Source organism: Antennarius striatus, chromosome 15, assembly GCF_040054535.1.
Source record: "Antennarius striatus isolate MH-2024 chromosome 15, ASM4005453v1, whole genome shotgun sequence".
Classification (NCBI taxonomy): domain Eukaryota; kingdom Metazoa; phylum Chordata; class Actinopteri; order Lophiiformes; family Antennariidae; genus Antennarius; species Antennarius striatus.
Genome location: NC_090790.1, coordinates 8,333,008 through 8,346,063, shown reverse-complemented (window position 1 = coordinate 8,346,063; position 13,056 = coordinate 8,333,008). Strand labels below are relative to the sequence as shown.

Here is a 13,056-nt window from a genome sequence, read left to right as displayed (position 1 = left end):
ATTAGTGTGTGTTTGTTTTGTTGACTATTATGTGTGTGTGTATGAGTCAGTGTGTCACATCCTTTGACAGACCCCCTTGTGTCTCTGCTGTGCCCTCCTAGCTTTAAGTTTATAAAGCTGTCGCCATATCTGTATTCCCACCGATTACTGTTAACCGATGACACACTACAGAACCGTACCTCTCACTCTGTGACGGAAAAGAACGCCAAAAAACGTTTTACAAAATGAATTGCCTCAATATTTTCATTGTCTCAAACATCTCTCTGTCCTTTTGACTCAATCGTCTGCCTTTTCATTTCATCTACACCTGCCATTGTGTTTCCTCTCTGCCGCTGCTTACTCATTCATCTCACCCACTTCTTCCTTGTCCCCAATTCCTGCTTCTCTCCTCCTTCCCTCCCTCAAGTCACTTTTCCTCATTAGGCTCCCCATTCTGCAATATTCCCATGCAACAGGAATCTGATAAATAGTGCATGAGCTACAGCGCTATGAAATTCGAAGTGGAAACTCCTGATTTCAGTTTAAACAGATGCCGTTTGGGTCCCTCATCGATAAGTTAACAGTGAGCAATCAATGGGCCATCAATGAGCATCTGTACATGACCTTTGACCAGGGTATTGCAGGGTGTTTAGCACCTTTGATGCTAGTTTGCACATTTCTTTGGTCAATTGAGCACAATCAATCAGCTGTTGAGGCAATTGATGGAAATGATTGGCCGATCCCGTCACATTAATTTCAGTTCAGTAGTTAAATGGAAAAACTGAATGTGAATGTGAAAAACAGACACTTGATATTGTCATAAAAGCAAAAGATCTATAAAAAGGTCTCAGTCAGATGTCCAGTTGCCCCTTATGGTAGTTTTACCACATCAATAAAACAACAGACCTTTCAAATCAAGCCATTAACACTTGGTGTAGTCTGCAACTACTAGAACTACCATAGGCTGTCATTTTGACTGCTCAGACATCATTTGTATATCATTTGGAATATCAATCAAATGTCCAAGAATTAACTGGTAGAATAGGTAAAAACACATCAGGACACTGAATTAAAACTAAAAATGATTGAATTTTTTTTTTTATTCAATTGACACAACATAAATTCCCTGCAATTACACATTCAAATTAGAACTTAAAATAAAAACAAATGTATCCGACAAAAACAAATGTATTCTGTTCAAAATAGGTTGGTGTCATCATTAGACCTTAATGAAAATTATTAACTATTACGAACATTAAATAATGCTGTGTCAGCTGCCAACCAGCTGGAGACACTGATGTTACAACAGCAAGTTTTTTTTGTTATGACTCACAAACACTCAACACAGGTAACTTGTGTTAAGGGGTTGAAATATCACCACTAATAACTTCTTTACTTTTCTTGAAATTGCCAAGACACTGAAGGCCCAGAAAACCAGCCTGGTTGGTCCAGTAAATAAGAGTAGACAAGAGCTTCCTCTATGTGTAGAGGAGCAAAGGGCCCTGCACACTAAAGAGGAGCTGAAATGTGACAATCCTAACAATCTATCAATGCTAACCAAGGATAAATATCTCCATTCTAATCACAATCCACACAGCTGTCAACATCACAAGTGGCCATGAGGCTAAACTGGAGACTGTTTCGTACAGTACCACAACAGAACCAAGGTTGGAGTGAATGTAATTGATCAAATGGTGAGGAAATACCCAGTGAAAGCTGCTACATGAAGATGGCCATTGGTGGTGTTTCATAATACTGATGGTTTCATAATACTGGTGGCATTTCATAATAGTCTTGACCTGGCTGCCATAAATGCTTCAATCATGTTCAATAAATGCACCAATTAGATGATGTCACAGAGGAACTTCACAATGTGACGAGCAAAGGAACTTTGGGTCCTATTGGTACATACTTTGTAAAAAAAAAAAAAAAAAAGTTATAACATTTCAGATTTTGAAAGCAGTCAAAATGACTGCCTTTGGAGTTCTAGTGTTCACATTTACATGAAAAAATCAGCATCTGTGATCAATAAACGTTTGGCTTTCTTTAGGACTGATGTTTAAGTTGGTGAAAATCAACACAAATTAATTGCAATTGTCAAAAAACGCAAATAAGAAGGGGAACAAATATCAAATAAACCACAAATGGGAGAAAATGAGTTATCATTTAAGTCCTTCAGCAAGAATTCTAGCTGCCTTTTGGGCCACTGCTCTGAAAAATAAGAAATGTGAAGACTTTGACTTGAGCTCTTGAAAGTGAAACATAAACTTTCATGTTCAGACATTTAATGATGAAAATAATTATTGGGTCAATAAATAATCGGTACATTATAAAATCATAATTGCAGGGCTACTTTCAGTAATATTTAACACGAGTCATTTAGCTGTGAAGAATAGCACAAGCAACTTGACAGGACCACTTCTGTAAGACAAATTATCTGACCTCGTATCAAGTCAGGCTTATCTGGGCTGCAGTGATCGTAAAAATTCCAATGGAAGTTTGACTTGTTCATCTAATGCAGAGATTTTTTTCTGAACTTCTTGGCTCATACAGGCTCAGAGTATCAAGCAAATCAGCTGCAAACAAGCAATTAACAAAAAAATGGGATTTTCTTTCATTGAAAGTTTTAACATAAGATTTGAGACTTCTGACTAAACAATTTTCTTCTGTCAGTTATTTCATTACGTTGAGGTTAGTAATGTGAATCAAATCCAGTTGATGTAACCTGTAAATATTGGATCAGGACAGGGGAAAAAAAGCCTTTTTAACTTCTCCGAATTTATTCTTGAAGTTGCTTGAACCTAAAAACATCTACCAAATGACATATAACGTGCATCCTACCCAATGTACAACAAGGAACTGCTTCCAAATGCAGTGGTAATGGGAAGTTAATGGAGGTATTAGATAACATGCATTTTATAGTTAAATGGATTAGTCCCCATTATCTGCTCACCCCCCAACCACCCATTTTTATTTTCAGATCCTTCCTTCTTTGTTGAAATCAACATTAATGTGAATTCCTTTAAAGCAAGCTCATTCAACAACAGATTTTTTTTTAAAAAGTTGTGCCACTGTGTCTTAAGATGAACTCAACTCCAACTCGCATGGCTGTTTTATGGCTGATGATCCAGTTCTCAGTATTGGAAGCATGGATTGGGAAAACTGTTCAAATTATATATTAAAAAAGTGCTTATTGATTGAATTAATCTCTCTGTAACAATCTCTCAATTGTACTTGTTGTTCACACTCATTAACCTTGTCTGTTCTGTTGCCAACACCACGTGACGATGAAATGTAGAAGGGAGACTATTCTGTTTAGAGACATTCCAGATGCCACAAACTCCCTGTTCCCCCCATCGTTGCCTTCCTAAGTGCTCATGAGGAATTAAATTATTGAGGTCAAATGATTTCTACAGTTCTCTCTCACATTTTCTTAATCTCAGGCTGTTACCATCAGACTGGTGTGCAGTGCTGCATCCTGCCTGTTAGGAGTCCTCTAAAGAACAATGGAAAGGAAAATGAAAATATTTGAAGATGCTGCTTTTGGCTCTAAAACTATTGACATTTTTTCATGTTTTCTTATATTTCATACATGATTACTGATACCTTCCTGGTGGGTGCAATCGTTTGTGGCCCCCCACAGACTTAACAACCTACATAACTTTTATTCATTAGTATCTGGGGCAGCTGTGGCATTGTCCACGTTGCCCACTTATGAGAAGGTTGGAGGGAAGATACTGAAATCCAATTGGTTCTTCAGGTTCCTGATCAAATGCGCAAAACAAATTTCCTTTCCTGAGATTAATAAAGTATCTAAATGAAATAAATTAGTATGCTAAATTCCTCTTCAGAAAACAATATTGTTTTAAGATGAGAAGAATTAACTTATCCATGAAGTTTGCTGTCATAGGGAAGGAGAGAAGCATTTTCATTGACAACTTAAGCTCTTAAATCAAATCCCATTTTATAATCTACAGCATTCACTTTCAAGCTATAGTGTTTGTGTGTCAGTGTTCACTGAAATGTCATAACTCTTCAAGGTCATCCATCAAATAGTTATCTTACCCCATCTCCCTTTCTGCTTAAACACATGCTCCAAGAATTTTGAAAGGACACAGAAGCTTTGGAAGAGGCAAACAGTGACAGGAAGATGGTGCGATAATGAAGACAAGCAGACGACGAGAAAAAAGAGGAAAAGGAGGATGAGGAGTAAAATGAATGTCTGGGGACAAGAAACGGTGAGAGGGACGAGGATTGGAGCTGAGCCAGATAAAAAAAAGTGAAGAATAAGACGAGGTGGAGGAGGAAGAGAAAATGAGGAATGAAAAAAGCCATCTGGAACACGAGATAGAAAAAAAAAAAGTTCAACATCTTATTTAGGGACACAAGAATAAGCTTTATATTCAGTCATATAAATATTGAACTCGATAGGAATCACAAGGACCAACAAAGACAGTGCCTGCTATTTAAAATTCTGAACAGGCCATGCATTATTTTTGCATTATGTCAGTCAATTCAGCATGATAAAATGAGTTCAAATTAAAAAAAGGCATTCCAATCATTTTAACCTGGAGCTGAAAAAATAAGGAAAGGACATGCATTGTCTTATATCTTTTATTCTCTCACCCATCTACCCTGAATGTAGTTATTTATGCAGTTGCAAAGCAGAGCACACACACCATAATCACATCTTCATTAATATGATTGCGCACACAGCTGCTTTTGTCAGCACTATCTCTCCACATCTACATAGAGCAACAGAGTGGGCTGAGATTTGTATAACCAGAGCTGAGAAAACACTATGGTCAGCACTGTTGGTCCGGTGTGTATAGCTGCATGTCTGCCAATAGGAATTGTGATTATACCAGAGATTTTCCTTGTGGATTAAATGGATGCTCAAATGGATTTCCTGTTAAAACCAATCATAGGACTAAGAATTCTACGGAATGTGGAATTATCAACTGTGTACCATTTTGTGAGTTGAAGTAAATCCAGAATATATCTTTTCTCCAATCTACTTTTTTTTTGTTAAATACAACATTCAATGTGCACCCATCATTTTACCTATTCTAGTAAGTCCTTCCTTAATCAACAATTACTGTGGGAATACTTGGATACAGCCATTCTTGTCATTGAGAACAATGTATTCCATGGTGTCTTTTAATATTTTATTCAGAAATTAAATGATGTATAGTGAACTGAAAGTTCTTGGGAATTAAACAACCTTTAAACTTGATTACAGAAATAGAAAGTGTGTACTTCAGGATGAAAAATAAATTTAGTTTAAAACTTAAATGTGGTTACAGGCAGTAACAGCCATTAGATCCGCGAGGTCAAACAAACCATATAATTTTACTTATGAGGCAAAATAACAACAGTAACAATAATAATAATAATAATAATGAAATTATCTAATTTAGTGAGTGCTTCCTCCCATTGCACTTGATTGATGAGAGTAATATGAGTTTAAAGTGTCTTCTTCTGGGATAACAGTAATGTTTACAGCCAGTTGTGAGAGTGGGATTTTTCATTTTTTACGTGCAACACAGTTGATGGGGGAATATTCTGGAATTACCTGCTATAATAATTTTTTATCAAAAATAATTGGAAGATTGATGCAACTCGTGGCATGCAGCCTTGATAGCTTCAACCTGGTAAAAAACGCGGCTTTATTTTGTCCGCAAAATGATCAGATAGGCAAAGTACAACTACCGTGTGAGCTGACACCTCCCACTGTCAGCTCACACTACGAGGGGGCAGGGCGGGAGCGGGAATCAAACTGCCGATCTTGGGAGCATCGGACGACCTTCTCTACTGCACGCAGTTCCATTGAGCCACTGCCGCCCCCCCAAGCTTGTGGAAAATGCGGGCAACAATCCCGCTACCTCTCGCAAAGGGAGAAATAAGTTAGGGAACATGATTAAACACCTACATGGTGTACAAACCAGCAAGTGTTGGACATTTTAGCTAGCCTACTCCATCTGTATCATTCTACACAGAATAAGAACCACCATGATCCAAACGGTGCCCAAACGTCCTTACTGGGTCAGTACATAGTTTTGATGAATATTCAGCCACTTCTCCATTGCTTAGTACGGTCTCAAGTCAACACAGTATGGTATTTGGTACTCTCCTGTACCAAAGGGTAAATACCTTTTTAAGATGCTGTAGTTTTCAGCAGCTTTACAAGGCATCACCATCCACCTCTTGTTCACCTCTAAGACCCCCTCATTATCTGTGTAAAACAGGACCGTCCACACCTCCGCATTGGAGCAGCCCGATAAACGGATCACACCACTAAAGAAGCTTGGCTGTTCGGCCATCGATTTGTGTCGTGCAATATTTTATGCCTGCTGGGCAACGACCTGTAACACTTCACATGACCTTTAAATACCAGCTTGCCTTGCTGAGAGATGTAACACAAGAAGTAATAGGGACTAGTTTACCTGGAGGAAGAGCAAAAAACGTGAGCAGACCCATTACCTAATATTAAAGTATTCTTAATTCATTCACTGTATAGTGGAAATGGAAGAAAAGCAACTAGATGTCAACACAACAGCTGTAACAACAAAGTGCAGTATAGACAGTACATGTGTCATGTCTGCAAAAATAACTTGACAACTGAAATAATCAAAAACTGACATATGTTAGAAACACTCACCCCATTCTTGGGATAGGCCACCCATCCTGGGTCCCCCATCACAGAGCGAGAATCCAGCAGGTTCACTGTTAAAGATTTAAAACACAGTCTTACAAACACAAAAATGACATGAAAGGGATGTAAATAAGATCTTGACATGCTTTTACCCATCTTTTAACACTTCCATTGTTTTATTTCTGTTTAGAAGTGTTATTGTGCTCAGTTCTGGTCATGTTTTCTTCACGACCAAATTTAAAAAAAACAACAACAATATGAATATCCAGCCAATGAAAGATAAATTGTTCAAGGTGCATAACAAAGGCTGACTGCTTTGTACATTCAAATGTTACTTATAGTTGACACAATGGTAATTCAGAACTGCAGGTTAAAAAAGGTCTTTTGATCTGTTTAAAAGTAATTTCATATATTTGTTCTCAGATGAAATGTAAAAAAACATTAATTATATCTCATTTCTTTTCTGAATTTGCATGTCCCCCATATAGTCTGATAAAAAAAAAGCGCATTTCTTCTGTATAAAACATTACAGTTGCATTTGATGAATAGGAATGATTTTGGTGTCTATCACTTAAAATACCAGTCCATGTTGAGTTGACACTGGGCACTGCCTGAGGCCTGTACCGCTGAGTTTATTGTAATAAAACAGGCTTTTTCAGGTTAGTTTGTCTTTGTTCACTTGATATGGTTCTAAAACACATGTTCAACACAGTTAAAGCCCAGTTACCATGGTAACGTATGCTAAAAGACTGGCTTGGTCTAGCATGCTAACCGTCAGCCTTCAGTAGTTGCTCAACCAGAGTTCCTGAAACTGTGCACTGACAGAAAAGAGATGACTTTAACCACTGACTCTCTGGTGTGCTGACACGTACAATGATGAATTGAAACATACACACCTGTCGGAGATCAATTACATGGCATGTGACATCAGATATTTGGGCTATAACAGTTACAAGTCTTCAATGTGCCTCCAATAACTAATTCCGTATGAATTAATAGATACAATAACATATTATATTCTGCCTCTTGCCCGTAGCTAACTGGGATACGCTCCAGCAGACTAGTGACCCCCAAAGCAAAAAACGTCTGAGGACTTGGATGATTTCAGTCATCTTGTCTTCCAGGAAATTTGATGGATGGGATACTATATTACAGACCTTTATTTTATCAAAACATTTATCCGTACATCAAACCATGTCCATCGACCCATGACAGGCTCTCTTGTTTTAACCTGATGTTCAATTTTTTTTAAACATCTGCTGCTTGCTGCAGTGGATGGTTTTGATCTACGCTCAACCTCTCAGAATGCTTCAGAATAGCACACACTTATTTTGACTAGCTGAACTACTCTTGACAACCAGTCCTTTTCGATGATCTTGAGGTGTCCTAACCATGTTAGCACTACGTGTTTGACTGAAAACCTGTATTTTTCTCAGGTGATGCAGCACTATTAGTGCAACAGTGATCTGGACTTACTTCAGAACCATAAAACATGACAACACACTGAATGGTGATGTGTCATGCTTGACACTTCAACACAGACACCAGCACATTGAATTGCCTTGTTTTATTGATGTGCTTTACTCTATACATGCACCTGCCTTGTCTTGTTCAAAAATAATAATCATTACAACAAACAGCACGTAGCCCAAAGTGCATTTCAGTTATCGTATGATGTTTTGTAATAACAAGCTACATAAAGGAAAAAAAAAATCTGCTTCTGTAAAAAAGCATTTTTACAGACATTTTTACGGAAAGCATTCTTTGAAAATAACTCCAGTGTATTGCTTTGCAAAAAAATATGTTTTCTCCTTTTTACGGAGGATATATGCTTCAAACTATGTCTCACATTCATTGTGACTTTATGTTCAGTTCTTCAATTCAAAATCAAAACAATCATTAAAAGTACATCAAATGAAGCCTGTTGCTTCATTTAATTCCGTTTCAGTGTATCCAAGCCTGCCATTAGAGATTAACTCTCTTTACAGGTGATCTAGTCCATCTGTGGCGAGCAACTTCTTCATACAAATTAGCTGTGTAACATCACTTCTAGGTTTCTGTATTTCTAATAGCAGTTATTTTATTAATCTACTCATCTAACTTTAAAAGTCTGAGGTTAAAATCAAAGTACATTCAAAGACAGATGTGCCCAACAAATAACTACAATAATATACATTTCACATGAATGTGAAATTTATATATTTCCTTAGAATCTTCATTTGACTTTTCATGCAAATTCTTGGCACTTCCTTTGAAAATGCCTGACTAATGCTCTATGCATGACAGCTGGTGTGGATTTAGGAACAGGATACATCAGTCTCTTCCCAGAGGAAATGACAAATTAAAATTGTGTGAGTGCTCAAACCACAGGCTGTTGGTGTGCTGATTATTAATTGTTTTTTTCTTTTATCTTCCCTACCTACCAGGTTAATGAATATGAGAATATCTTGATAATGTAACCCATATTTAGACATAACCCTAAAAGATTTCTGAACAGAGCAAATAATACTGTTGTATGCTAGAGCATTAATCATCGATTCTTCTCATAAATAAAATTCAACCCAGGTGCTGTGTGCCACATTTTCATTCACTCGTGATAAGCCGTTATAAAACAGACGATAATCATATGTTCATTATCAACCAAAGACTGTCAGAAAAGTAAGCAGAACAAAATTAGAGATAGTTTGGTGATTCGTACTGACGCACACATGCACACATGCACACACACACACACACACACACACACACACACACACACACACACACACACTAAACTGTAGTCTTACTGTCTCAACTGCTCTACAGAGAATAATAAAAGATGTCCTTAGGAGGCGATTAGACAACTAATTAGGCCATAAAGAGAGATAAGTGATGCTGAACTAGATCATAAGGGACGCGTTACCTCTTTCTTTCTCTATGAGGATCGAACCACCAAACTCAGCCATGACAATGATCTACAGAATTTATTATTAAAAGATATGGCCATTGAGAGAATTGAGTGATGCAAGAGCTTCCAGTGACATTATCTCAAGGATACCCAAAGTATTCTAATGGGCTGAAGTGGGTTTTTGGCTCGGGGTAGTGTTACACCTGGATAATTCTGACACAGATGCTTGGATGCCTTTAAAATATAAGTCAAAACATTTGAATATTGAGTTCAAGTTGCATTTATCGATGTTTAATCTTGAAATTTATATATTGGAATGAATCACCTCCAGACTTACTGTCTCATCTTTAACAAATAGGCAGACCGGAAAGCACTAAACATGCGCTGCTTTTAAACCATTTACTACAGTGATCACAAATGCACGAATATTATTTTGCAAAAAAGTAAAGTGATGGGATTTACACTGCTAAAGCACAGGCTCACACACCTGAGATCATTGTCATTAGTCAGACTTTATTATTAATCAATACACAATAACAATGACTAAAACAAATGTGAGGCATCTGGCTCTGGAGGTATTCTCAGAAATTGAGCAATTTAAATAAGAATGGATTGGCTCCGGGAGAGGAAATTAATCAAGATGGCACTGTGGGTAGTTTTTCCATTGCATCATTCATCAGTGGTGGAGCTTCAATACAGCATGGGGATGCTCACTATATGAGTTATGCAATTTTATTACAGTGCTACCAGAACTTTTCTATGATCATTTTTTTCTACCAAATCACTTGCTGGTACAAACCTGGTATAAATGCAAATAAAAGGTGACGACATTTTAAACTGCACAATATGTAGCCTGATAGGATTGTAGTCTCATGTCAAGATAAGAATTGAAATGAGGAAGTGCATTAAGTCCTAAATGATTCCTGAAAGACATTCAAATGCGGGTAGAGAAATGGTTCAATTTTACTCATTCAATTACAATAAATTAGCCCAATGAGAGTACAGCGGTTATGGGCTTCACTGGGGTCTCAAATTATGCATGAAATGTAAAATGAACCATTGCAATGCAAATTTATGCCTAATTAATCAAAATTCTTAAGAGGTTAGGTGTTTAACCATTTTATTTTATGTGTTTTACTAAGTAGAAGTAGGTGGCCTTTCAGTGTACGAATAAAACATTTTTAGTCAGCTTAAGGAGGAACAGGAGAGTGAATCAAAGGACAGGCTTGAAAATTGAACATGGGAAACATTCATTGAATTCATTTTTGATGTTGAAGATGCTGAATTCTCTCTAACATTACTATAGATCTATAATCAAATCATAAACATTCAGTCACAGTCATAATCCCTTGATTCCAAGTCAAAAAAGAACCAGTACAAGTAACTGATTTTGGCAAAATGAACTGTCCTTTTGTGTAAGAAGCACAAACACAAAAACTCAACCCCCTGGTGTCATCATTTAATTCTGAAGACATATAAGGAGGTAAAATATGTGTTTTAGGTGAACTTTAACGATTTCATGTGTTGTCAAAGAATAACCTACAAACCGCTCCGAAAGTGTCCCACTGTCACACTTTTGTGAATCTAAACTTGGACCAAATAAATCTGCCACGTGAAAAATAGCAGGGTGATGAATGTTCTCCCTTTCCCGGATAATGTTGTCTAATAGGCCCAAACAATGGTATTCATCCCAAGCTATTAAAGTGCTGCACAGTCCATGTACAATAGCGTGGGAACAAATATCTAACATGCTCCATACATTTGACTATTTTTATTTATATATAAATCATTAGAGGATGTCCATATTTGGCAATTGGCTGTATAGGTGCATTAATTCATAGAAAAATCTTATTAAATATTTGTAACCTTGTTTACACAGTGAAAATATTTGAGCTATGTGGTGAAAATTTTAATGTTAATGTCAGACAAGATAAGCAAAATACTTCTAAAGGGCTGCCGGTGTGAAGTGGCTGCAGGGGCGCAAACAGGATTCAGAGGTTAAAAGGATTCATTCGCATCTTTAAAGAGAGTGACAGATAAGACTAGAAGTTGCATTGAAAAGGAGCAATTAAAAACTATTTTACCAAACGGATAAATACCAGACGGAGACTTTTGATTCGCGTCGTGCGTGAAAGTAAAAACCAGAGGTCTGGAGAGACGCAGTTAAAAGTCAGATTGAACGGACAAAAAACCACAGGCTCAATTAAAGGAATGTCATGAACATTTTAAGCTGAAACTAACTGTACTGACAGTCAAACGGAGTAAAAGGCGATGGTTTGTCTTTAATGAGAAGACGGACCTTTAACCGCTCACATTTATCAGCGACAATTAATTCCCAGCCGCGCGTCTGCCGGCGGTGTCACTGCCCCCCCCCCCCCCCCCCCCCCAAAAAAAAAAAACTCTCATCCCCCGCTTTTACCTTCATTTGCGGGGATGCAATATACTCCAACACATGCCAGACTCCAAATCCACGTCCAAGCCTCCAGTCGAATCCCACTACTCCACCTGCAAGATTGCATGGCGCATCCGAAAGACACAACCGGCAACACAAGGACCGAAGTGATCTCCTGAAGAAGTGCGGTGTCGGTCAGCTCAGAGCCGGACCGCCCAGACGGATCATCTGTAGCGCTGCGCGTCCACTCGGAGAGGGGGCAGCTCCTGCTCTGCTGCTGGTAACGCAACGTTCTGACGAGCCGTGTGCGCTCTGGGTTTGGAGAGGCGGGCAGCGCGCCGAGGGAGGGGGTGGGGGCGTGGGGGGGGGGCGGAGTGTAGCCCGCGTCTCTCCAATCACAGACCCCCTCCACAGGTGAACCACTTTGCTGCGGGACGAGATTGTCGAACTGGGTCTTTGGAGACGCGCATGTTACTTCTGCCAGACCTCCGTGTCGTTTCACGACTTGACGAGCTGCTCGTTTTGGGGCATTACAAACTTTATTAAGACCAGTCATTTATACAGACTATAATTTTGTACTGCCCTCCGTATCATGGATAGGGATCATACATTTAAGATTTAAGTGAGTTATTTCTTTCTATCATGAGTCCTCAAGCAGTGAACAATATTGTATGTAAATGATCATAAAACAATAAGATTAGTCACTAATATCACATCTATTTATTTAAGAAAGTGCATACTTACACCTGGCTTTCTATTCTATTCTATTCTATTCTATTCTATTCTATTCTATTCTATTCTATTCTATTCTATTCTATTCTATTCTATTCTATCCCTTCTTCCCATGCCACCCATGGTGCAGTTCTATTCTTTGATCACTGAGGGATGCAGGGTGATATTCCTGTGCTGAAGCGCTGACACCTCCTACACTCCTTGTGTACATGCATACTCATACAGGCAGGCATAGCTTAATTTTTCATGTATAATGGAAGCTAGAGACATACATTTGAATTTCCGGAGTGCCCACAGTGACTTTCTGTCAAACTCATAAATGTCACCTCTTATTTCAGAAAAAATGTAAGATTAGTCAAATCTCAGATGTAATCCTTTAACGTTAAATGATTAGTACGATTTCCAGGGACA

General features: G+C 38.1%; 1 protein-coding gene across 1 annotated transcript in view; it reads right to left on the bottom strand.

Annotated features, from left to right (window-relative positions):
- LOC137608091 (ephrin type-A receptor 5) overlaps window positions 1-12,040 on the bottom strand; it is a 53,636-nt gene extending 41,596 nt beyond the window's left edge. The window contains exons 1-2 of the mRNA XM_068334137.1: window positions 11,941-12,040; window positions 6,641-6,705 (exon numbers count right to left, since the gene is read on the bottom strand). Of these exons, the coding sequence (XP_068190238.1) occupies window positions 6,641-6,705; window positions 11,941-12,040 (165 nt within the window). The remainder of the gene's footprint in view (window positions 1-6,640; window positions 6,706-11,940) is intronic.
- Window positions 12,041-13,056: the final 1,016 nt, after the last annotated feature.